At 34.8% G+C, this 26,695-nt stretch overlaps 1 protein-coding gene across 2 annotated transcripts in view; it reads right to left on the bottom strand.

The window, feature by feature from the left end:
- Positions 1-26,695, bottom strand: part of TMEM135 (transmembrane protein 135) — a 192,861-nt gene that overhangs the window by 94,573 nt on the left and 71,593 nt on the right. The window contains exon 5 of one of the 2 annotated variants that reach the window (XM_036426249.2): positions 26,533-26,598. The exons of the other annotated variant lie outside the window; for it this stretch is intronic. Within the exon in view, the coding sequence (XP_036282142.1) occupies positions 26,533-26,598 (66 nt within the window). The remainder of the gene's footprint in view (positions 1-26,532; positions 26,599-26,695) is intronic. 2 annotated transcript variants of the gene reach the window in all.

The raw sequence follows: 26,695 nt of genomic DNA, 5'->3' as shown, positions 1-26,695 counted from the left end.
TTAATAGTCATTAAAATAAAGTTCCTGGATGGCTTAATATAAATTTAGTGTTAATATATTTTAGAAAACTGAATAAAAATTGTCAATGTATTAATTATATGTGCAATTTTTTTTCTCAAGTATTAGTTTTCTGAAAATAGGAGGGGGAAAAAGGCATGTTAAATATGAAACTAAATCACTTCTCAGATTTCCCAAAGTAGGAGCTTTCATACATACAGCTGACATCAGCTGTCATCATATGATAAAATTAACTCTTCCAAGTAGCATGCTTCTTAACAATGACCTTCACAATTACCATGGTATAGTAACTGACTGCTCTACCAAGAAAGATATACAATTCACAAAATTACACAAGAATTAAAGCCAAGAAACAATTTTTACTGCATGAAATTGTTAAGGTTAGTGAAATTTAAACTGCAACTTAGACCCTTGTTAAAACCTCAGTAAAATGACACTGTATATAGTATTCTAAACAGACTCATTACATTTTCTTTTCCAAAAGCAGTTTAATTACTTTCATTACACACTAAAAAAGTTATTAGAACATGAAAGATGTAAAAATACACTATTTTAGTAAAAATTAAGCACTTAAAATCACATTCATTTTTATATATGCTACATATTCTTTCTCTAAGATAGGATGATGTAGCAGGAATAAGGTCTTCCAGGATTCAATTCTTAGATTTATAATTCTTAGCAATGTGATTTGGGAAAGTTATAACTTCTCTGTATCTCAGTTTCTTCAGGTGAAAACAGGAATAACTGTACTTTATTCAGCAAGAATGAAAATATTTTAAACCAAGAGTATTACCATAGGTAAGCTTTTTTCTCTTCCTAAAAGTTAAAAAAAATACAATGAAATACTACAATCAACATAAAAAGCTATCAAGCTACAATAAGACAAGATTAAACATAAAATGCATATTTCTAAATTAAAGCGAATCTATATGGCATTCTGAAAAAGGTAAAGAGACTGTAAAAAGATCAGTAATTGCCAGCAGTTTGTGGAAAGGAATGGACAAATGAGACACAGGATTTTTAGAGCCGTGAAATGACTTTGTATCATACTATAATGATGAATATACGTTATTATAGTTTTGTCACAACCCACAAAAAGAAAGATACCAAGAATGAACCCTAAAGTAAATATATTATGAACTTCTATTGATAATGATGTGTCCATATAGGTTTTGCCATTATAAAAAATTTACTACTCTGATGGGGAAATGTTAATGATAGGAAGGGGCAATATAGAAACTCTCCATATTTTCTGCTCAACCTAGAAGTGCTCTAAAAAATAAAGTCTATTACTATAAAAAAAATTAAAATAACTTATACACTATAAAGATAAGTCATTATGCAACTTTAACAATCTTGAATTCTACAATTATCAAAATCAAAATCCTAATAAGATAAGGCAAATATCCAGATAGGATACTTTCCAAATAATAAAAGTTTTGGATGTATGTAGACAAAACCTAATGCCCTGTGAATGCCCATCTTAATTATAAATATGAGGTGGATAAACAATTGCCTATCAAAAATAAAAATTAACTATTGTATCATAATTTTAAAACATTTCAGTTCTATCAGATAATTATCAAGTGAATACTTACTAAAACTTAGATATTTTAATAAGGGATTTTTGACAATTATTAAGACTTAGAGAAGGAAATGAGCTATAGTGAGGATTAAAGTGAAATTCCATTATAAGCAAATGTATTCAAGAAAAAAATTCAAAGGTTAATAATGATAAATTTCTCTCAAGAAACCTAAGTTCTTTCCTCCCCTCTTCTCATTTACTCAGCCCTTCTCTAACTTCCTCCATTGCTTCAACTAGAAATCTGTGGAGTGTCCATCTCATGCTACAAGCTCAGTGATGATTAAATGCCACTACTGTATGCTCAATTGAGTAAATTATTGTCCATTCAAGTTCACAGTCAGTAGTTCTAAAGTGAATGCTTGTACATAAAACAGAGCTCAGAGCAGAGGTCACAGCTTTCTGTGTTTATAGCTTCCCCACACAATTAATCTTGCAGCTGCACTTGATTAGTTTTTGACATGAATGCACTGTCTCAGAGAGGTCAATACAAGGAGGTTTCCATCCTCTTGACACTCCCGCTAACCTAAGCTATTCAGAAACATTAAACCACTTGTAATAGCACTGCACAAGTTCCCAGCGTCTAGACTCTAAGAATGTTCTCGACCGTCAGTGCTGCACTATTTACGCTGCAAAAGGTAGTCCGAGCATGTCTCCTTTATGAATAGCTTTTTGAAAAAGCAAAAGTTTATTATCAAGCAACAGTCCAAATTTCCAATTATGATGTCCTACCACTTCAGCCAAAACAAAGCTTAAAAAATAAAAATGATTGCAAACGAAGGATTTAAGGTTAAATTCTCCTCCTTCAAAATATGAATTAGTAATTTGTCTTAATTAAAATAGAAATCATGAAAAAGGTCATTCATACCAACAATTATGTTAATACAACAAAGACATAGATGAATATAAAAGAGTGATACATGAATATGAAAGTAATTCAAGTACTGAATTATAAATTCATTTTCCCAAAATGTAGTTCCTATAGTATTTCACAACATTTTCCAAATATTAAAAAAGTAAATTTATATATATTAGAGGTGCAGTTCACAAAATTCGTGCATGAATGAGAAGGTCTCTCAGCCTGACCTGCACCCTCTCTCAATCTGGGACCACTCAGGGTATGTCCAACTATCAGTTTTGGCCCAATCCCGCAGGCCAGGCCAAGGGACTCCATTGCTGCATGAATTCATGCACCAGGCCTCTAGTATATAATAAAAGGCTAATATGCAAATTGTTCCCTTGACTGGGAGTTCAACCTGGCAACTGAAAAAAATCTTCCTGGAAAATGAAACCTCAACTTCAGGTTCCTCACACCAAATTCCATAAAAATAATGGTCCCAACTATACACAAAAGAAAAAGAAAATGTTCCCACAGCCAGGCATCTAAATCTGACATAGATAAATTACAAGAATTTTTAGGCTGGAAAGACTGGCATATCCTAAAATAATCAAGCATGATATACATTTTTATTACTGTGTCATTCTTTTTATTTCATCAGCATGTGTGCCAAGCTAACTATAGTGAAAAAAAAGTCTATTAAGTGATAGTTAAGGTAATTTTAATAACCATTTGGATTTTAACTATAAAAAATTATAACATAAATGTACCTTCATTTAATCAAATATTTAAATTAATTTTTGAATATTTCAACATTGCAGCAGTTCATGAATATTACTTACTGTGTTTTAGTGCATAATTCTGAAATATTTCCCAATAAAATTGGCATAAATATTTTTTCACTAGTAGCCTGATGCACAAAATTTGTGCACGACAGGGTAGGGGAGGGTCCCTCAGCCCAGCCTGCACCCTCACCAATCTAGGACCCCTCTGGGGTGTCTGACTGCCAATAAGTACAACACAGATGAGTAAGAGCCTATAATCTGATAAATAAAATTATTGGGAGGTACTGTTTCGAGGTATTATTACATATTCCCACTCATTCTCCTTTGTCTTCTCTTTTTCTTCTCTCCAAGATAAGTAGCTGGTTCTGCCTTTATTGCTAATGGAGAAAGATTGAACAAAACATTCTAGATGGTGGCTAGCTGGGTGTAGACATAGGTAAACATTTATTGAGCTGTACAATTGAAATTTCTGTATTTTACCTGGACATTTGGCTCTTGTGTTTGCATAAACATAAGCAGTGGCTTCTAACCCACAGGTTAGAATCATTCAGGGCCAGTTAAAATTTACTGTTGCCTGGATATTCTCCAAATCAGCAAAATCAGAATCTCTGGAAATTGAACAGAATTGGAACACTAATTTCTGAAGGAGTAGACTTGTTGTTTGGAATATTTTACACACATACACACACACACACACACACACACACACACACACACACTCCTCAAGTAATTCCCGTGAACAGCTATCATTGAAAATCAACCCCCAAGGGAATTTAGTGTCCTTGTAAGGGGTCAGGAGAATTCCGGCACAATAAATAGACAATTGTGTTGCTAGAAACAGCAGGAAATGTGGGCCTTCCTTCATGCCCTAAAGAACAGGACCCTGAGATTTGAGCCTGTTAGAAACATGCATACAAGATTTATTAAATGGCATATGCATGCATAACTTTAGTAAGAAGATGTAATTCATCTATTTATGATTTTAATGAAAAAGCTAAAATTATGACAGTGTCAGGAAATTAGCAAGATAACTAAAATTTTCTACAGAAACAATATCACATCACATGTGACTTGTTATGTAGTGCAGATATTTCAGAGCTGAAAGAGAGACACACTGCCCAGCCCAACTCTCTGGGCCCCCTATGGACCAGGACCCCTTGGGCAGGCCCTAGTGCTGCCTGCCCTGCCTGGATATAGAAATTTGCCCACCATCTTAGTTGGATTAATTTGCATATCACTCCTGATTGGCTGGTGGCATACCGAAGACATGGTCAATTTACATATTTGTCTATTATTAGGTAAGATGATTTTAATACCCCAAAAATTATTAAAGCAGGTTTTAAAGCCTGGTTGAAATCTTTTATAGTTCTAGCCAACAGAATAATATCATTCTACATGATTATAATTGCTGTAAAATAGTCTTGCCCAGATATTAAAAATTGTTTGAAAATGGTACCATAATATTAAGCAAATGCCATATTGTTGAAATGTCTAAAGCTTTACTCATTGTTATTAACATGGAACATTAACACCAGCAGGAAACATACCACAGGGTGGAAAGAACAGATGTAAAAATAATGTTCACTTTTGTAGAGTAGGGAAATGACTTTTTAAACTTCCTAATAAAAGAGTAATATGCAAATTGACCATCACTCCAACACACAAGATGGCCACCCCAAGTGGACACAAGATTGCCACCCAAAATGGCCAGCAGGGGAGAGACCAGGCCTACAAGAGAGGGCAGTCGAAGGTAATCAGGCCTACAGGGGAAGACAGTTGGGGGGACCCAGGCCTGCAGGGAAGGGAAGTTGAGAGGGACCAGGGCTGCAGGGGAGGGAAGTTGGGGAAGACCAGGCCAGCAGGGCAACAGTTAAGGGCAACAGTTAAGGGCAACCAGTCCAGGATGGGAGGGCAGTTAGGGGTGACCAGGCTGGCAGGGGAGGGCTGTTGGGGGGAACCAGGACTGTAGGGGAGAACAGTTGAGAGTGACAAAGTCTGCAAGGAAGGGCAGTTGGGTGTGGGGGCGGGGGAGACCAGGCCTACAGAAGAGAGCAGTTGAGATGACCAGGCATGTACAGGAGGAGAGTTAAGGGCAACCAGGTCAGCAGGGGAGGACAGTTAGGCGCAATTGGGCCAGCAGGGGAGGGCAGTTAGGGCAATAGGGCCAGGAGGGGAGCAGTTAGGCATCGATAAGGCTGGTAGGGGAGTGGTTAGGAAGTGAGCAGGCTGGCAGGCAGAAGTAGTTAGGAGCAATCAGGCAGGCAGGCAAGCGAGTGGTTGGGGACCAGCAGTCCTGGATTGTGAGAGGGATGCCCAACTGCCTGTTTAGGTCCAATCCTGGATTGTGAGAGGGATCCCAGATTGGAAAGGGTACAGAGTGGGCTGAGGGACACTCCCCTCCTCGTGCATGAATTTCGTGCCTCGGGGCCTCTAGTACGAAATAAAATTTATTCTTTACAGCATCATTTGCAAGAAGAGAAAAGAAGATGAGAGAGAAAGAAGAAGGAAAGACAAACATTTCACAGTCAATAAATTACTTGTTTGGCTAGTTAAATTGCATTTGATATCTTGCGAATATTCAAATCAACTTCCTTCAAGTAAAGATAGCTAAGACTTAATTTTTAATATATGATTCACATTGTAATAAAAAGGCATACTTTACTTTTAAAAAATAAAAAATACAATACTATGGTTTTAAAGGTTAGAAACATAGCATACAATATTCATTAAATGGCATATGCATGCATAACTTTAATAAGAAGATGTAACTCATCTATTTATGATGTAATGAAAAAGCTAAAATTATGACAGTGTCAGGAAATTAGCAAGATGACTAAAATTTCCTATAGAAACAATACCACATCACATGTGACTTGTTATGTAGTGCAGATATTTCAGTGCTGAAAGAGAGACACACTTGTTCACAGCTAACTGTCATCAGCTTCACTGAGAGCACTAAGTACCCTGGGTTAGGTTTCCCTTTCTTGCTTTACTCCCACACTTGCAGCCACCAGTGACTTCAAAGAGAATTCTGGAGGGTTGACAGAGGAGGTGAAGGGCAACAGGAATCTTGCTCAATGTGGTAAATTAGGAATAAAAGGCAATCATTTTACCTATAGCTTTATGGTTGCTTTCATTCGTATGCTTTATGATAATCAAATGCTCTACTATACATAAATATATTGGTATTATTGTCAGTATTCATGTTATCATTCTTTAAGAAAGTAAAACTATAAAATGTAGAGAAAACTAAAATACTAAATATTTCCAAAAAAGAATTTATATATTATACTACAAGCCCGGTGCACAAAATTCATGCACAGGGGGTAGTTGGTGGTGGTGGGGGGGGGCCCTAAGCCTGGCCTACACCCTTTCCAACCCGGGACTCCTCAAGGGAAGTCCGACTGCCAGTATAGGCCCAATTCCTGTGATTGGGCCTTACTGGCAGTCAGATATCCCTCTCACAATCCGGGACCACTGGCTCCTAACCACTCACCTGCCTGCTTGCCTGATCGCCCCTAATCACTCTGCCTACCTGCCTGATCACCCCTAAACTCTCTGCCCACCTGTCTGATCACCCCTAGCTGTTCTCCCCTGCCGGCCTGATTGCCCCTAACTGCTTCTGCCTCTGCCTCCGCCACTATGGCTTTGTCCAGAAGGACATCTGAAAGGATGTCAGAAAGATGTCCGGTATAATTAGCATATTACCCTTTTATTAGTATAGATTAAGAGAAAATTTTTGAAGTGTTTTCAACTAAATGATTTGAGAGATTCTTTTTTAAAAATTGCAGAAAGATATACATCTAGCTGGACTAAGATACTGCATACTTTAGCCATAGTGCACAGTGCTTTGTAAGTAAGTCCTACTATAGTGGGGACTAGTTGTCTTATGGTAGTATTTTGTTGATTTTAAGAATATGTGCAAGAAATAGTAGCTTTCCCAGCACTTCACTCAATGAAGGTCTATATTCATTAACCTTTAAAAAAAAAAAAAAAAAAAACTTCAGTAGGGGAAATGCTGCCTTCTGTGTGAAGCCAGGAAAGGTTACTTTATTTCATTAAAAGCAATGGAAAAACCATTAAGAGACTAAAATTCACACAAGAGCATACTATATTTTAAATGTGTTTTGCTGACTCAAAACAGACATATGAAGATTTTAAAGAATAAGCATGAATATCATAATCTGAACATTACTACATTAATTGTCCCTGCCAGTAACTGGGGAAAAAAAAAAAAAAAGAAAAATAACAAGACTATGTCTTACCACAAAAATATTTCATCATTTTCTATAGCACTGCTTCAATATACATGAATTAAATAGAAATTTATTGGGCATCCTACTATATTCTAGCTTGGCAGAGGCCCAATAAAAATTTATAAGAAGGTCATCATTAATAAACACCTCAGACATGAATATGAACTAAAGAAACTAAAGAAAAATGAAAGAAAACTCATTGAGTTAATTCTCTTTCTTCTGATTATACAATGAAAAAATAATTCAGATACTTTTAATGTCATAACCAAAAATTGTAAAGCTTAATAGTTATTTCCCCCAGTACTTGGTAGCAATTAATTGTTACAACACTCACAAAAAGGATTCATTTTCATTTATTAGTAGCAAACTAAAATAATTTTGGTATATGGTCTCATCAACATTTAGCTCTCTAGAAAAATAAATGGGAAAACTTTCAGATTTGTATAAAATACAAGGAAAATCAATAAGACATAACAGAAACTCAAAGGTAAGAGTTCTTTAAGACAGAAATAAATAGATCCAGAGGTATGGATGAATGGAACAGAATAACAATCTCAGGAGGTAGGAGGGAAGGATAGTAAGAGATTAACCAAAGAAAATATATGCATATATGCATAACCATTGTACACAGACAATAGCATAGGGAAGGCTTGGGGTGGGGGAGGGATGTGGAAGGAGGGGGGAAACGGAGAAAATAAAAGATATCTGTAATATTGCCAACAATAAAGTAAAATTTTTAAAAGATTACCAAGTGCCCATCAGTAGATAAGTGGATAAAAAAAAGCTGTGGTACATTTATACCACGGAATACTATGCAGCAGTAAAAAAGAAGGATCTCTTACCCTTTGAGACAGCATGGAGGGAACTGGGGAGGATTATACTAAGAGAAATAAAGCCAGATAGAAAAAAGACAGAACAGCAGATCCAGGTATCCTTTTTAATTAAATCATGCAGAACAAGGAGCTACTATTTTAGCACTTTTGAATCTACTGATTCCTAAGAGAGTTGTCTTACAAAAATCTACTCACTTTACTTCATAACTTGGTTAGGACCCAAGTTGATCTACCCCTCAAATTCTTACTTGTTTACAGATATTCTCCAGACTTCAAAGCTCTTCTCCCTGATAAACATAATCACTCTTTTTCTGAAGTACTGTCACTGTCTAAATCCAGTTTATCTTTGTCTGCTGTCTTTGAGGATTATTATAGATAATACCATGGAAAACAGAAAACCATCTGCCCAAAAAAAGAAGTAGTAGTGATAGTCTCACTGGGTGAAAGAGAAAAATGTGTATTTTTAATAAGAATCAAGCAATCATTTTCTTAGCTTTTTGTTTGTTTGTTTTTTGGTGGTACTTTAGTAATTGGAAAACTTGAAACTGACTCTTAGACAATCACATTCAAATACTTAACAAATACTTTGGAATTTCAAAAAATTTTTAAAAATGTACAAAATGCTAGGTCATAACTTTTTTTCAGATTTGATTTTAAATTAGCTCAATTCAACTAATGTAGGGAATTTCTATGACTTACTTTTTTTTTTTTTTTTTTTTTTTTTAATAAAAGCCTCTGTATGAGATTGGGGGTGGGCCATGAACAAAAAGATGTCTGTGCCAACCGCACTGGCTCCCTTCTACAACACTTTACAGAAACTAGCATCTGAACACCATGTAGTTACCGCTAAATTTCACCGTCACAACAAAGAGGAGTCTGTGGCCATGCTCTCTCTCATTGCTCAACTCTGAATTTGTAGCTGGTCATTCTGAATAAATAATCTTGTTAAACAAAATATCCTGTAGCATAAACACAAAGTGCTCTTTCTAAACAAAGTCAGATACAGACATTAACTGAGTCTCAAAATATAATACAGTCTACGAAGCTTTAATTTTGAAAGATAGGCAATTAAACAGCCTCTAGCCAGACATAAGTAACATTCTGTGCTTCATGAATGAATGGCAAAGGAATCTGACTTTGTTTATATTACCACAAACAGTAAGAAGCTACTAAAACAATGGTGATTAGATATTTTCTTTCCAAGTTTACCTTTTGCTTAAAAAATGCTCCAATCTTTAAAATATAAAGTAGTAAAAGACCTCAACTTGTCAAGGATTCTCAGTAGTCAAAATACTATCATCATAGAGTAAATTAAACGGTCTGCGTGCACACACAAGTGCACATGGGGACACGCACATACACAACATGTTTCTGGTCATCTTACTGCAGTCGTTACAACAGACCACATTCGGCATGGGCTCAGAGAGAAGGTGGTTTGAGAATCCATGGCAGGTAAGGTCACGATCTGAAAGATCCCCAAAGCCCATAGGAAGGTTATATTGAGTTCAACCGGATCTCTTAGATTTGGCAATACAATACTTTATCACAGGCAGTAACTACTTCTCCATTCCCTGTTTTCATTTCACGTGGACACATTAATCAGAATCTGGCCTCAGGTACTCCACTTACTCAACTTGGTTCATATGTTTTCCCTGCCTAGCCCCACTAACTTACTGTCTTTAACTCTGAGCTTTTCTGTGAAGTACTTCTATGTAACCTCTGACATATAAATTCCAGCTAAATCTCTGTGGGAAATAAATTGCAAGAGTTTTATTAATGACCCTACTTGGTTTGACATATCAAAGACACAAACTAAGCACTGACATTTCTAAACCTTTAAAAATATCAAAGTCAAAAAAAGTTTGAGAACTCAATAGGATAAAATATCTTAATCAATCATGGCTAAGACATTTAATTATAAGCCATGAGAACCACACAATAATAACCACATTTTCTAGTATCTCATCTTTAAATACTGCTTTTTTAATCCTTAATTTTCCCTTCTCTCTTTTTATAAAATAACTTTATGTTCACTTCTACACCAATTTTAAACCTAAATGTGGCATATCACTGACTGAAAAATATCGGACCATCAATTGGGTGACTCAAATTACTAAGTTTCACAATGTTTCAAACAAAGCTAAATCATAATTTTATAAATCTGCTTTACTACTCATAAGTGAAAATAATTGCTTATAAATATATGTATGAAACTACATAAATATTATTATGCTACTCAATCAAATTTCATATAACAAAAATCTATCGACTTTAAAGATAAAATTTACTATCAATAATAGAAATTCCTAGGGGAAAACCTAAATCCCAGGCTGCTAACTTCAATCGTGGATTAATCTTAAGAAATGATCCACTCATATATTCTACAGTCAAAACTGTCTAAGTCAAGTCAAAATTTTAATTCATGGGACTGAAAGATAGAAACATTTTGTAAGTTACAATCCATGCATAAATTAACCATGGCTCCTGGAAGAAATGGCTGGTGTTATGTGTAAGATGAACATCTCATTTTACCAGAGCACTACTAGGTTCTATCAAAGAAATTAAGGAGCCACCTTGTGGAGGTTTCCACTGGCAATCTTGAGGAACAATCTGACAATTAAGAAGGATAACTATAGTCAGAGAAATACAAGTACCATATCATTCCACTCATATGAAATGATGGAATTTAATGAGCACACTGAACTACCAAGCAAAACAGAGACAGACTCATAGATAGGGAGCAGGCAGACAACTCTGGTGGAGTTGACGGGGTGGGGTGGTGAGGAGGGGTAATGGGTGAAGGGAAGGGAATTGAGCAAAACAGAAGAGAGAACTCATGGATATAAACAATAGTATGATGACTGCTGGGGGGAGGAAAATGAGGGGAGGTGGAAGAGGACATAGAAGGGATAAATGGGGATGGAAAAAATAAATTTGAAATTTGAAAAAAGGGATAACTTCAATGGATTGAAATATATAAATATATAAATTATGTTTAAACATATGATGTTATAATAATTTTAAATAGCTAATTACTCATATTTTGAACTCGTTTCTAGGAAACTAGAGAGAAGTTGAAGGAAACAAAACCAACCAATTAAAACAAATTTAAGATTTATTTACCAATTAGAAGGTTATTTGCATTCTCACTTTAACAAACGAGAGAAAGAGATGACAGGAGAAATATGAATACTGATTGAGTAAATAATGTGAATAAGGAAAACCTTTGAGATAAATGACATTATGTTTATATTTTAAAATAGAAGTCCTTACCTTTTAATAACACATACTAAAATATTTACAGATTGAATTATATGTCTGAAATTTGCTTCAAAAATCACTGAGGGGAGATAATACAAAAGTAGGTGGGGATATAGATAGAAGACATTGTGTAATTATTAAAGCTGGAAGATGGCTACTCTTTTATTATATGAGTTTGATTTTTTCCATAATAAAAAGAAATTTTTATCAGAAAAATTCTTTCATAATGTATATATATGGCACCACAAAATTTTTTATACAGCAAAGAGGATGTTGCCTACTGGGTTTTCATAAAAAGGTAAACCAAAGAGTAATAACACTTATATCTTGGGCATTTTTAAAACTTAAGAATCAATGATGACTCACAAGAGTGTTTTACTGAGCATATATCACATTCAAACCATTGGGCTAGAAACTACAGGCATTTAATATAGAAAGCAATATATACAGAATAAAGATAACTTCTTTATATGTAAAGCCCCTTATATAATACAAAAATATTTAAGGGGAAAAAGAGAGAAGAGCACCTAACTAATGCTATGGAATATATGTAAACACAATTTGTCATGTCTATAGTTTCTAAAACATACTTAACATTAGCAACTCCTTCATTTACTATATGGATTAAACAATAATTTTCCAAAACCACTCTATTGCCATTTTCAAAACCTGAAGTGGTTTAATTGGCCAGATGGTTTAATTGGCTGGAGCGTCATTCTATATACCAAAAGGTTGCAAGTTAGATCTCTGGAAAGGGAAAGAATGTGGGGAGGAGGAAGGAGTGTATGGAAGGCAACTGATCTCTCTCTTTCTCAAATCAATGAAAACATATCTTCATGTGAGAATCAGAAAACAACAACCCTAAATTACTTCTTTCTATGAAGTTCTTATCTAAAAGCTATTCTGCCAGGCAAAACTACAGAGTAATTCCTCACTCCCCACTTTTCAAAGAGTCACATTTAAAGGCATAACCTAATACTATTGAAGACTGAAAACTGATGAATTAAAAAATAATCTGAAATTAAACTTTCCTTATATATAACATATATATGATATTCACTCAACTGTCCTCTAATTTTCCTGATGAGTTTTTGGATCACTGATAATCCACAAAGAACTATATAAAGAAAAAGTTTCAATTTCTCTCAAATAATTTTCCAAAAGAGCAAATAAAATAAAAGATACAAAGTGCCTTTTGAGTTTAAAAGATTCTATAATATTTCCAAGACACATTGCAGAAATTTTCTATTTAGAGAATGTTCACTAAACCTGCTCTTAGTACAAAACAGATTAAGATTTATCAAACCCAGTTGGGATTTTTAAACAATAGTGTTAATATATAAACAGCACATAGAAAATGTGACTTGCAAGTCTCAGAAGCAATGCATACACATTTCAATTATCCTAAGAAATCAATCTGTAAACGAGTTTACATTTGTTAGATGATTTCATTGTAATCACCATTTTAAAAAATTGCTGTTATTAAAAACATTGAGGAATTTTTAATTGCCTTTAACTTTACTACAGACTATAGACAAAAAAAAAACCGTTAATGATTACTAAACCATGCCAATTAAAAAAAATCATTCACACAGTTACAATTCAGATATAAGAGAGCTTTAGCTTCAAGCAATCACTGTCATTCCCTGCTCTTAACCTCAACTCTGCAGAGCTCTGTTCTGTTGGAATTAAAAGTAATTAAGCCCTAGTAGGTCATGTGCATGTGAAAATCCATCAAATACCACAGTAAGACTGAAATATTAATTTTACTAACACTCTACATGAAAACTATTTAACAAAAACTTCATTTAAAATATTTAACGCTAAATATTCAAAAGAAAAATTAAAAGAAACTCAAATGAAATAATACTTTTAAAATTGAGATTCCTGGCCCTGGCAGGTGTGACTCAGTTGGTTGAAGTATAGTCAGCAACCGATAGATATTTCTCACAGTGATGCTTCTCTCTGTCTCTCTCTTTTTCTCTCTCTCCTACTCTCCCTCCCCTTCCCTTTTTCCCTCTCTCTTCTTCTTCTATCTAAAAATCAATTTTAAAATTTTTTTATGTGAGATTCATGGAAGCAGATGCCATATCTTACTGATCATTACATTCCTCTGTATCTAGAACACAGTTTTAAAACATAATATTCTAAACAAAACATATTTACTAATCATATCTAATATTCATTAAATTAAATAATCAATAAGTAATGTTATGCAAAGTACCTTCAGATATCCCTATCACATTATCATTAAAATCAATTGTTTTAATAATCAAACACCACAGAAATAGAAAGGCAATAGGGCTAGATATTGAAGATTTAAGGAGATACAAATTCCTGCCCACCAAAACATATTTTTCACCACCTACTATTCACAGCACCCTGATTCAGGTGCTACCATTTTAATCATTTTATCATACAGGTATATGTAATTATTACAGGTGACATGGGCATACTGGACTTTAAATATGTTACTTTTTTACAAATTGAACCCTAAAACAATTTAAAAAAATTATGACTCGCTTTATTGCAACCTTTTGGAACCAGACCCACTTATCTCATAGGTATGCCTGTACTAAACAACTTTCCACCCCCTATCACTAAGCAGTGAACAAGAAACTGCAACTTAAACAAACATGCATACAGGAGAGAACTTCCATTTTCAGTTTTTTTCCTCTTAACTTATTGTCAATTTGTCTTGCATTGACTCGCCGCATATCAATTGGGATTATGTGCAAAGTGCCACCCACAATGCAAAGGAAAATCAGACACAAAAATTGTCCTTGGAGAGCTTAAAATCTACCAGGAAGCATAAGGCTCTAAGAGACTAAGTAACAAATGTAAATGCAGGAATGGCTTCCAGCTGGGGGGAGTGAAGAGGAGGGAAGGACTGAATTGGGACTCTCATGAGAAGAGGCAGGATTTGAACATGAAAAGTGGAAGAAATGGGAAAGGGCACACCGTTTGTTTGCAACAAATATTTACTGGCTTTTGAACCTTTCATTATCTTTTGGCACAGTACAACTAGCTATTACCATCTGCTTTTTAGCAATCCGTGAGGTAAGCGAACATCTTGATCCTCTTTCCTTTGGCGACAGAAGAGGTGGCCTCAGGACGCCAGCCAGGCTTTGCCTCCCCGCACTGTTGCACAGCCCATGTAGCACAAGAAAATTGAAAACTCCTTCATAAGGTTTTACCATGACTCTTTGGAAGCAACTAGTTCTTACCATAGTTTAGCAAATTTGATGTATTTAAAATGTTACATATTTTTAATTGATAAAAAGACTGCATCTAGTATATAACTTGACTTTCTTTTCAAAGGTTTTCTTGTACTAACGATTTTGGTGAAAATACAAAGCAAAGGTTTCATTTAAAAAAAAAAATACTAACTAACTTTAACGCCAAAGTAGCCTAGACAAAACCCATCAAACCAAAGCTAAAGATGGCTCTTTGTACAAAAAAATCCTTTTTATTTTTTTAAAGCACTGGATAAACAACACTTTAAAATAGCTGTCAGAGCTATAAAATCTATTTGAGTCTATACTTCTCTACCTAATCTGACTTGTTTTAGTTTTATAAAACACAACCCTCTATTATCCACTATCACAAGTTTTGAGCAATGAACAAGAAACTGTAGCTTTAATTTAAACACACATATAAGAAAGCACTTTGTTTTCTATTCCTCCTCCTAATTTGAATGTAATGTTTAAAAAAAAAAAGAAATAACATGTAAATCACAAAATGTACATTGTATATGCCTACTGTTAACAGGAAACACAGAACATATATACATTTCATTTGGGCTTGTAAAATTACAAAGTTTGCATGGAAAAAAAATAAACAAAGACTTCATTCTAACACTGCTAAATAGTATCACATATTCAAAATTCTGTTCTGAAACTTTATTCTTAGCAAATGTTTTTCCAGTTATTTCTTGGGCTTTATTAAGGAACCCAAGGCTCATTATTCCCATTTCAAATACACTCCACAATACCAATACTGTCTTTAAAATAAAATAAAAATTGGCATCTTCATGTAAAACGAACTAAAGATGAACATCATACAGTTATATTGAGTGCAAGGATTCAATTCTCCTAAAAGAATAAAATCTGGGGGATTTCCAGTTTCACGTGCCAGCCCACCCTAACAAGTACAAAGCTGGACGAACTGAATAAACCAACAACTCTTCTTGGATCTGTGAGAGAGGTGAGGAAAGTGAGGAAGCAAGGCGAATGGAACCTCTGCCCCTGACTGAGGCCACATGGGGTCCTGGCTCACCTTCGCAGGAATCCAGGGCCTGGGTAGGAAAACCTCTGGGATCATTAAATGAACTGCTGGAGGCTCCATAGTGACAAGTCTGAGAGTTAAGAACTCCAGGGGAACCAGACAAAAGGGGATCTCACACTTTCGTGAGTTTTACCTCCAAGAACTTGACTAGGTTTTCACAATAAATGTCAAAGAAAAACCTCCTGGTGCTTCCAAGCAGAGGAAAAAAGACCCTCAGAAGAACCTGCTTAACCAGAGCCTACCCTTCCAGGGTATCATCAGAGCCTGACTGCCCCGGGGGACGGGGAACACCCAACTCCAGCCCACGTGAGCCATCCTGTCTCACCAGAAAAACACCTGTGAAATTCACAGTCCAGAGGCACAGGCTCCCTACAGGACTTGGGGGACTATGTAATGCTTCTCCTCCCCCACACCTCACTGCCATGTTACTAGTCCTATTTAAGGTTATTTTTACCCAGAACACCATGTCCAGCTATCAAGAAAAAAATTACAAAACATCCTAAAATGAAAAAAAAAAAGGGGGGGTGGGGGCGGGGAGAAGGGGTGGAAACACAAAAGCAAGCATCAAAACCAGATTTGGCACAGATGTTGCAATTATCAGGCCAGGAATTTTAAAAACTATGGTTAATATGCTAAGGGCTCTAATGGACAAAGTCAACAACATCCAAAGCAGATGGGCAATGTAAGCAGAGAGATGAAAATCCTAAGAAATAACCAACAAGAAATGCTAGAGATAAAAAAACACTGCAACAGAAATGAAGAATGCTTTGATGGGCTTAGTAGATGACAAGGCTGAGGAAAGAATCTCTGATCCTGAGGATACATAAAAAAAGAAACCTCCAAAACTGAAAAGCAAAGAGAACAAAGATGGGGGGAAAAATATCCAAGGACTATGAACAACCAAAAAGGTATAGCATACATGTAATGGCAATACCAGAAGAAGAAATACTTGAAAGAATGAGAATTTCTCCAAATTAATGTTGGACATCAAATAGTTTCAGCAAGCTCAAAGAATGCTACACAGGATAAATATCAAATAAACCATACCTAGGCATCTCATTTTAAAACTAGAGGGGGGCAAAAATTTTTTAAAGGAAGAAAAAAATCCTGAAAGAAGCCTAAGGAAAAAATAATCTACAGAACTAGTCTCCTTAATCTTCAACAGCCCAAGGAAAATTATAAGAATGAGAATGATCACCTGGATGGTTGCTCAGTGGTTAGAGTAGGGGTGTCGAACTCAATCAGAGAAGGGGCCAAAATCTAAAATCCAGCCTAAATCGCGGACCGAATTGTTTACTGAACAGTCATAAACTGTCATTGTGATGGAAACGCAGCGGAGTGCAGTGATGACAGCGCAGTGCGGGCCACATTGCAAGGCCTGGCGGGACGGATTTGGCCCGCGGGCCTTGTGTTTGACACATGTGGGTTAGAGCATCAGCTTATAGACTGAAGGGTCACAGGTTCAATTCCTATCAAGGGCAGGTACCTTTGTTTCGTGCTCAATCCCTGGCCCCACTTGGAGCGCATGAGGGAAACAACCAATCAATGTTTCTCTCTCTGTGTGTCTCACCCTCCCTTCCACTCTCTAAAAATTAATGGAAAAATATACTCAGGTGAGGGAAAAAAAAAAAAAAGAAAGAAAGAAAAGAATGACAATGATCTGAGCAGTATTGTCTTTCAATTCACATGGGTTTTTTGTTTTAACCATTACCTTTTTGTCTTGTAATTTACATACAATAAAATTTACTCTTTAAGGTGTATAGTTTTATGGGTTTTAAAAAAAATCAATACTTTGATACAGAATAGTTTCAACACCAAAAGCATTTCCTTATTTTGTCCTTCTGTACTCAACCCCTCCAATCTCTGCCAACTACTAATCTGATCTCCTATCTCTATAATTTTTGTTTTTGTAGAATGTCATACAGATGGAATTGATACAATATGCAGCCTTTTGGTAGGGCGGTTCACTAAGCCTTGTGAATGGGTAAATGTCTTTTACCAAATTTGGACATTTTCAGTCATTATTTCTTCAAATGTTATTTTCTGCACAAATTTCTGTCTTCTAAAACACAACACAAATGTTAAGACCTTTGCTATTGTCATTCAGGTTCTTATTCTTTTCTTTTCAGTCTTTTTTCTCACAATTACTATTAAATTTCTTCAACTTCACTTTTCTTTTCTCTGCCTTCTCCATTCTGCTACTGAAGTCATCTAGTAAATTCTTAGTTGTTTTAGCATTTAATAATATTTGTTGTTTTAATTTTCTATCCAAAATTTTGAATTTAGTTCTTTTTATGGTTTCTTTTCTTTGCTGAAACTTCAATATCCCCATTCATGTCAAGGGTTTGCACTTTCTATTATAACTCTTAAATTGAGATCATCTCAGGTTTGGCATCTGTTGACTAATGTTTTTCCTACAATTAGTTATAATTTCCCTGGTTCTTGGTAGTCAAATATTTTTAGATTGTACCCTAGGGACTTGTATTATGACACTCTTGGTCATGTTAAAGACTTTTGGTCCTCTGGAAAATTGATTTGTTGTCGTTTTGTTGCTATTTTTTGTTGTTGTTGTGGGCAACCAACCCTGTTAGGTCCCAAACACAAGTCCTGACCCACCTTCTATGGGCTGTGGTTTCAATATCATTTTCCATTTCCCAGGTCTTTTCAGTGCCATTCAGTATATCCCCATATGTGCCACCGAAGGGCAGTGGTCTACGCTGTAGTTAAGTTCTCAAAGCCTCTATTATGGTTCCACAAAGGAGTTCCACACATGCTCAGCTCAGGGGTGATTTCAGACTTCACACAAGGACTTAGGTCATTTTTTTCTCTACCTCCTGCCCCTCCATGATTTTTCCCACAGTCTGTCTGTGGGAAAAGTGAAGTGATGGGTGAAGTGATGAGGAGAAAGGAGGAAAATCAAACAGTCTCCCCACACTTCTTAGACTACAGGAGCCCCTTTTTCAGTCTCTTTGGTCAAAGGGACAGATTACCATTCAGGATTAAATGGCTGCATAGCTGCCACTGCCACAGCTGGATGACAGCCCCGTGACTGGGGCCACCTGCAGTCCCACCAGAAGAATGAAATCAAAATACAGAACATTAAAAAAAAAAAAATGGTATTTTTCTGCACAGTCTCCTTCATGATGGGCCTTCCTTTCCAGGTCTCTGACCATACACAGAGGAACACAGGGTTTCTCTTAGAGCTTTTTCTGTCTGGATCCATTGTGCAGACTAGATCAAGAAGAGAGATTCCCTGGAATCCTAGCCAAGAAATAAAGAATGGTGTGTGGGGGAGAACAGGAAACTCAAAGGAATAGTCACACTTTTTTTACCTCCTTCCCCAAACTTCTTGTTATTATTTACTTTCCAGAGATATCAGATGGTTGGTTTATGTATTCTTTTTGTCTTTTGGGGGTTTTCAGTTGTGATCAGTGGGAGAGATAGACAGTGCTTCCTCCATCTTTGCAGAACCAGAACTACAAAATTTCCAGAAATAATTTCTAACATTTATGGTCAATTCATTTTTGGCAAAGTCAACTCAGTAGGCAAAGAGGATTTTTTTTTTTCTTTAACAAAGGCTGCTGGGATAATTGGATGTACATATGCAAAATATCATATGCAAAAATCAAGTCAAAATGAATCATACATCTAAATATAAAACCAAAATTCATAAAATTTCTAGGGAAAAAAAACATAAAAGAAAATCGTGACCCTGGGTTAGGAAAAATTCCTTGGATATGAGACAAAAAAATATTAATAAATGGTACTTTATCAACATTTAGAACTTTTTCTTTTAAAAAAAGATACTACTTAGAAAATAGACAGGCCATTGACTTGGGAAAGTATATTTATTTTCAAATCATATTTAATAAGAGATTTGTATCCAGAATTTCTAGATATTTCACCAAAAATAATGACTAATAAAACACATAAAAAAATGTCCAAGATCATTAGAGAAGTACAAATTACAACCACAATAAGATAGATACCACTATATGTTTCTAGAATAGTTGTAATAAAAAGGACTGATAATGACAAATGATGACAAAAAATCTGACAAACTGGATCCCTTATCCGTTGACACTATAAATGTAAAATGGTACTGCCACTTTTCTTAAAAATTTATTCATATGACCTCGCAATTCTACTCTGAAGTATCAACCCAAGAGACATTTAAATATATGTCAACGCAATGACTTGTATGCAAATGCTCACGGAAGTATACATAATAGCCAAAAACTAGAGATAACCCAAATGTTCATTAACTAGTTAATAGATAAACAAAATATCCATACAATAGAATACCACTCAGTCATGAAAAAGAAAACTGATATGGATAAACCTTAAAACATGCTAAGTGAAAGAAGTCAGAAACAAAAGAATACATATTGTATAATTCTATAAACAGAGTGACCCAAAAAATCTATACATACACTTTGAAGAGTTATAAAGGCAGTTTTTATTTAAATACATTTCATTTTCAAAATTGAGCTGTGGAAGTGTGTACACATTTTGGGGGGACACCTGTATATAAAGTTTTCAGAAAAGGCAAATCTATAGGTTATGCTATAATAAGGAATATATCTGGTCTCTGTTCCCAGTTCCTGGTACACAGATTCAAAAGTCCTTGAAATTTCCTTAGTGATAGGAATGTCTGCTATTCATGGTGATAGCTTTAGGATTAGGCTCATCACTGGAATAATCAACCACATCACTTATTACAAATCCTTTCATTTCTGATCTGCCATGTCCCTACTCAACCACCATAAGTAATATTTGTCTCTACATAATAAACTCACCTATTAAGAATGCAGTCAAGAGTCAACAAAAAGAAAAGATGTATAAGCAAAATGGTCATAATTATACATATGTATGTGTATGAAATTAAATTCCCTTGGTAATTCAAAAAGTTTAAATTACTTGCTGCTGAACATTATACACAAAAATCCTTTATATAAAGAAATGTTTTCTATATCTCTGAAGATTTTAAGTAGAGCCTGCATTTCCTAATGCATTCAACCACATCCAGCTATATAAACCAAGGTAAGCAAGTTTAAGTTCATGAGCAGTTGGTGGACAGGAAGTAGTTGGGACTGGCCTTGCCCATGTGGAAATAATTGCTTTCCTGGCCTAATGCTGTTCTTATTAGGATCAAAACAAATTGATGTTATCTTAAGAATCCTTCCAATTTTTGAAAAATAAAACCTAGGTGTTCCATAGTTAGCCAGATATTGTCCAGATATTGTTTATTCTGTTTAAGGGCAAAACTGTGGCACATTTATTTTTGTATTTAAATCAAAAGAGTTACTATTGTGAAGAAAATATGAGCATTTCAAAAGACAATTATCTCGTACATAAAGGCCCAAACGAAGTTAGTACAGACAAGACCACCAAGCTTAAACACTGTGATCTGATATTTTTCAAACCTCACTTTGGCCCTTGGCCTTCTTTATCTTCACCAGAATTTTCCAAATAAACTCAGTTTGTTCATCAGGAGTATGAAATCCCATAGCATAGAATGTGATGAGCCATTTAAAGAGATTTAGTGACAATGATAAAATATTTCAGCAAGAATAAAATACAAGTTCTAAAGCTCAATGTTTTATTATGCAATTCTGGCATGGACTCTAAATTTTCTAAGCACCTGCCAAAATGTAACATGTTGTTTTGATTCATAGAATTGGAGAACTGAAGATGTTACTTAGACCCGTCTTCTGTGTCTGGCAGTTCAATATCTATGCCATCCAGATTGATGGCTACTAAAGAAAACAACTTTTTGTAAATGAGCAAGGTAACAATTCCACAACTTGCTTGAAGCCTCATTTAATCTTTCATCATCCTGAAATAATGACCAGCAGCTCCAGTTATCTCAGAGATAACTTCCCACTTCATTAGAAACAGGTTTGCAACTTCCTTGACTATACCTTGCTTGTTATAAAAATTCTCTAGGCCTTAATTTTTCTATCTAGATACTTCCCCATACTTATTTCTTTTCTCCTTCCTTAGATATGATCTATTTTTTATAAATATATATGTATACATAGTTTTTTTAAAGCTATATTCTATCTTCTGCTTAAAGAAAAAACATAATAACTTTTCTGGACTAAATTCTAATAGGTTGTTTGTATAGTTTATTAATAAACATATAATTTGTAAATCACTCACAGAAGAAAAAATCAATAGACGAGTTATTTGGGAACCATCCAGAGTGGTGAGAATTCTTTTTTATTTTTCTTTAGATGACATGGAGATATGGGAGATAGCTAATCAAGTTAACAAAGAGTATACTTCAATGCAACCGACATGTGTAAAGTATCTTAATATTTTCTTCTATTAAAATACAATACATAAAGCAGAGGTCTTATTGCAGAAGAGGTAATCCCATTTTTCTTGACAGGACCATGTGAGCCTTAGTCTGCATTTCTGAAAGGTTAGTATCTTACCATTCTCAGTAGGAATTTTGCCCAAATAAATCTTGCAATTATCAGAACTGAATTTTCATTATGTAATGGCTTTACCTTGTTTTTTAAATAGCATTCTTATTTATTTGCACCTTAGTTTTTCTGTAAGATTACACTTCTCCCTACTATGTTTATTCTAGATGTAGAAACAAAATCATGATTAGCAGTATTCAGTTATAACTGACCATATACTCTCTCTGTTACTGAGCTATTGGAACTAGACAGCAGAGGGCACTGACAATATGCTCTGACCTGAATATCTTGAGTCCCATAGGAAGGAAATGTTCATTCAAAAGTACCAATAACACTGCTATTAATACAGCTATTGACCCCCATAATATCTAAAGTCTGTCTTTCACTACCAGTATCAGTTCACACTGTTATAAATAAATACAATCCCAAGCTCTCTCTCCATGTACTCACTCTAATATAAAAAGAAACACTTCATCATGTTTAATTACATTAAAAAAAAATAGTTACCATTTAGTACGGGTTAAACTCTAAAATACTTGCTTTGTGCCATATATTGTGCCAGTGGCTTTATACATATTGTCTAACTTATTTCTCACAGAGTAATACATGATGCTTTTATCCCATTTACAGAAGATGATACTAACTGGCAAAGTTCAAGTGGCAGGTTATGGGCTCAGCCACTAGACTGTAAAGCTTTCTAAGAGTAGGAACCATTTTAGTTTTATATACATTTAAAAACCAGCACCTACAATAATGCCTGGCACTCAATTAATATTTAGAGAAGAAAGAAAAGGAAACAAGATCTGATTCCAGTGCCATGTGTCACATCTGCTTTAAGATGCTCTGTCAATATCTGCTCATTCAATTAGATTTTACAAGCCATTAGCTACTGGCATTTTACTAGCCACGAGGCCTCAGAGACTTCACTATTTGAAATACTAATACTTTACCTGTTAAACACACATATTTTTTAAGGTGATATTAAAAGAGGAATAGTGAAAATAATAATAATAATAATAATAATAATAATAATAATAATGGTTCGATTCCTGTCCAGGGCGCATGCCCAGGTGTTGAGTTCAGTTGCCACCCCAAAATAAAGAAACACATTTTAAAATATTCTACCCAGAAAATTATCTGCTTTCTAGCTTATGTAACTTAATCAAGATACAAAAATCCAGTTAGCTCATATACAGGATTGTGCAAAGTGCACATCAACATGGCTAGACATCTAGTCCCAAAACAGAATTGTGAGTGAGCATTTTTTCTATTCATTTTTATGTCATATATTACATATATGAAAAAATAATAGTGATAATGAGAATGCATTAAAAATCTGGCTGATTCTATCATCTTGGAGTCTTAATTACTATGCTATTTTCAACTGTCAAATTATAGGACAACTGAATGATTAGAAAACTTTAGTCAAGTAAAGCAAATTACATTGAGGGAGATTGCATTGTATAGTGGGGACATATAGGCTTTGGAGTCTTATTGGGATTTAATTCCCAGCTCTCCCATTTCCTGGCTGTTTGATCACTTCTCTGAGCCTCAGTTTATCTATAAAATGGGCATAATAATTATTCCCTTGCAGAATTGTGATGAAGATTTTAAAAGATATCACTTCTTTGCTTAAACTCTCCAATGATTCATTATAATTTATAAAGTACGTTTCAGACTCTTTCAAAAATACCTTTTTACTTTCAGAGAGGAGCCATGTTTTTGAATTTCAACATCTTAAAATGTCCAAGCAGAAATGTCCAATTAGATAGACAAAATGTAGACGTAGTGACAGATCATAGTGAAGGGTAAGCTAGCAGAGTTAAGTGTCATCACACATCCAGATAACAAATTGACTCAAAAGCTGTTCTTTTTTTAATTTAGATATTCCAGTCTTTAGTCCTCCTACCAAACATAATGCCGTTTAACAAATAATTTTGTGGTAATGGGCTAGGACAATTTTTTAAAGGCCGTAGGATAAGTAATCTGTGCCACTCTCCTCTTTTAACATATCAAAAATTTTCCATTATGATAAAAATGGTGAATTCTGCTTCTGTTTTAAAAAATCCCTTATATCGTTAACCTTTTTGTTTATCTCATACTCCCAAATGATATCTCTGTTATTGCCTTCATACTAAAATTTAGCACATTTCAAATGGAATCTGCACTCTGGTTACTTCCATACTTCACCTAAACTAAGCATTTCTATTCTTTTCAGATTTTTTTTTCAAGTATTGATAAAATTGTTTCCTCCAGCAGACAGGGAGTTACTCTAAAAATAGGAACCATATTATATAGCACTCAGCCCACCATCATCTGCAATATGTGTATGCCACCCATATACATACACATATTCAATAATATATTTGCTTTGTTTTAATATTCTACTTCTAAAAGTCAAATAATTAATACTAATTAGTGGCCTATCCTACCTACCATTTACTGGATATTTTACTATATCATCTCACTCTATAATTTTTAAAATACAAAATATTACCATACATTATCAACTCTAAAATATCATAGTCTTATAAGAAATCTCACAATTTAAGAGATGTTAAATATGAATCATAAATATGAATAATAGTGAATGGTGACTATAGGTGCCACTGACTGGAAGACACAGTCCATCTTTAGGGATCTTAAAATGTAAGGGAGAAAATGTACTTCTTCCAGTTTCAATTTTATGTTAGAAACTTTGTCGAATATTGCTCTGGCCAGTGTGGCTCAGTTGGTTGGGTATCATCCTGTGCACCAAAGGACTGCGGGTTCGATTCCCAGTCAGGGCACATGCCCAGGTTTGGGGCTCAGACCTGGGGGGAGGGGGACGCCGGGGGCAGGAGACAGCCATTCGACGATGCACTCTCACATGGATGCTTCTCTCCCTTCCTCTCTCTCTAAAAATCAATAAACTATTATTTTTTAAAAAAATTTAAAGACACTTTATCCAACATTAATACCTGTTAACCAGGTTAGACACCTGTAGCAATCTGAGGGAGAAATAGATCAAATACAGCTGCTTTAACTACTTCCACAAATAGATACATATCCAATATGTGTTGGTATGCTCAGATTTCTTATAAAACTGCCTTCCATGCATTTTCCCAACCTTCTTATTACAGAAGATAAAGTTCAAAAGTCCATTCCCCCATGAGAAAATGCACAGTAATTACTAAAATCTGATAGTCATTTTGACACATTCAAAGTAGATAAATATATCTGACTTTATTAATGAGAATGTTTTCTTAAGCTGGCACCACATACTGAGTTTGTTGAGAATACAAAGGGGTCATTTGTCTTTTTCATACAAAAATATGTTACAAATTAATAGCAAAGATATTTGCCATTTAAGAGTCTATGATTTCCAAATGATTGTACAGTTTTTACCTAACATGCATATATATTGACCAATACATTTTATAAAGTAGAATGATAATTAGGCTAGTAAGTTTTGAATAAAATGTATTTCAGGTGGTAGAATCTTTTTTAAGAATTGGTAGAAATACAAAAGTCAAAATTTAAAATCTGTATCTTGAGCCTCTACTATAAGAAAGAGCAGACTAAATTCCATTTCTCTCTCTCCCCTCCTTTTTCTCTTCTTCTCTCCATCCCTCTCCCTCTGTCTCTCTTAATCTGTAATAAGTATCAGCATTTCAAATTATTTTATCCTAAGAAAGAAGTATCAGATCTATAGAGCATAAAACAGGAAACGAAGGGGAAAGTATGGGATTATTTTCATTAAAAAATATATATTTCCAAAGGTTGTTATTAAACAAAATGTCATTTTCTTTTAAGCATAAAAACAATTGGTAAATAAAGATTAAAAGGCTCAGCAATTCATTTTCAGCCCAAGATCAGGTTCCAATATGACTGAATTACTTAAAATAGATTATTAAGTCAGATATACAACAGGTTTTTCTCAATTTGTTACATAAAGCATCATAAAATTCACATTTTTAAGTGGTGTTCTATGAATTAAGAACTAATAATTAGACTGGCCGGTGTGGGTCAGTGGTTGAGCCATGAACCAGGAAGTCGTGGTTTCATTCCTGGTCAGGGCACAGGCCAGAGATGCAGGGGGCATGCAGAAGGCAGCCGATCAATGATTCTCTCTCATCATTAATATTTCTATTTATCTCTCTCTCTCCCTACCTCTCTCTAAAATCAATAAAACTATATTTTTTAAAATATGTATATATCTTTAAGAATTAATAATTATATCAAAATTATCATCTTACTTCTCCATTTCTTAAGGTTGTGATGGTTCCTCTTGCTACGCCCATTCTAAATAATGTTTCTGTGGCCTGTAAAAGAAAAAAATCATCTAGAATGATCAATCCCACCTCCAAACTGTAAAAGACATTTTCAGCAACTTCTAGAGAAACATGAATAAGGCACAGT

This window comes from Pipistrellus kuhlii, unplaced genomic scaffold (genome assembly GCF_014108245.1).
Source record: "Pipistrellus kuhlii isolate mPipKuh1 unplaced genomic scaffold, mPipKuh1.p scaffold_m20_p_9, whole genome shotgun sequence".
Lineage (NCBI taxonomy): Eukaryota > Metazoa > Chordata > Mammalia > Chiroptera > Vespertilionidae > Pipistrellus > Pipistrellus kuhlii.
This window is presented reverse-complemented; position numbering and strand designations above follow the sequence as displayed.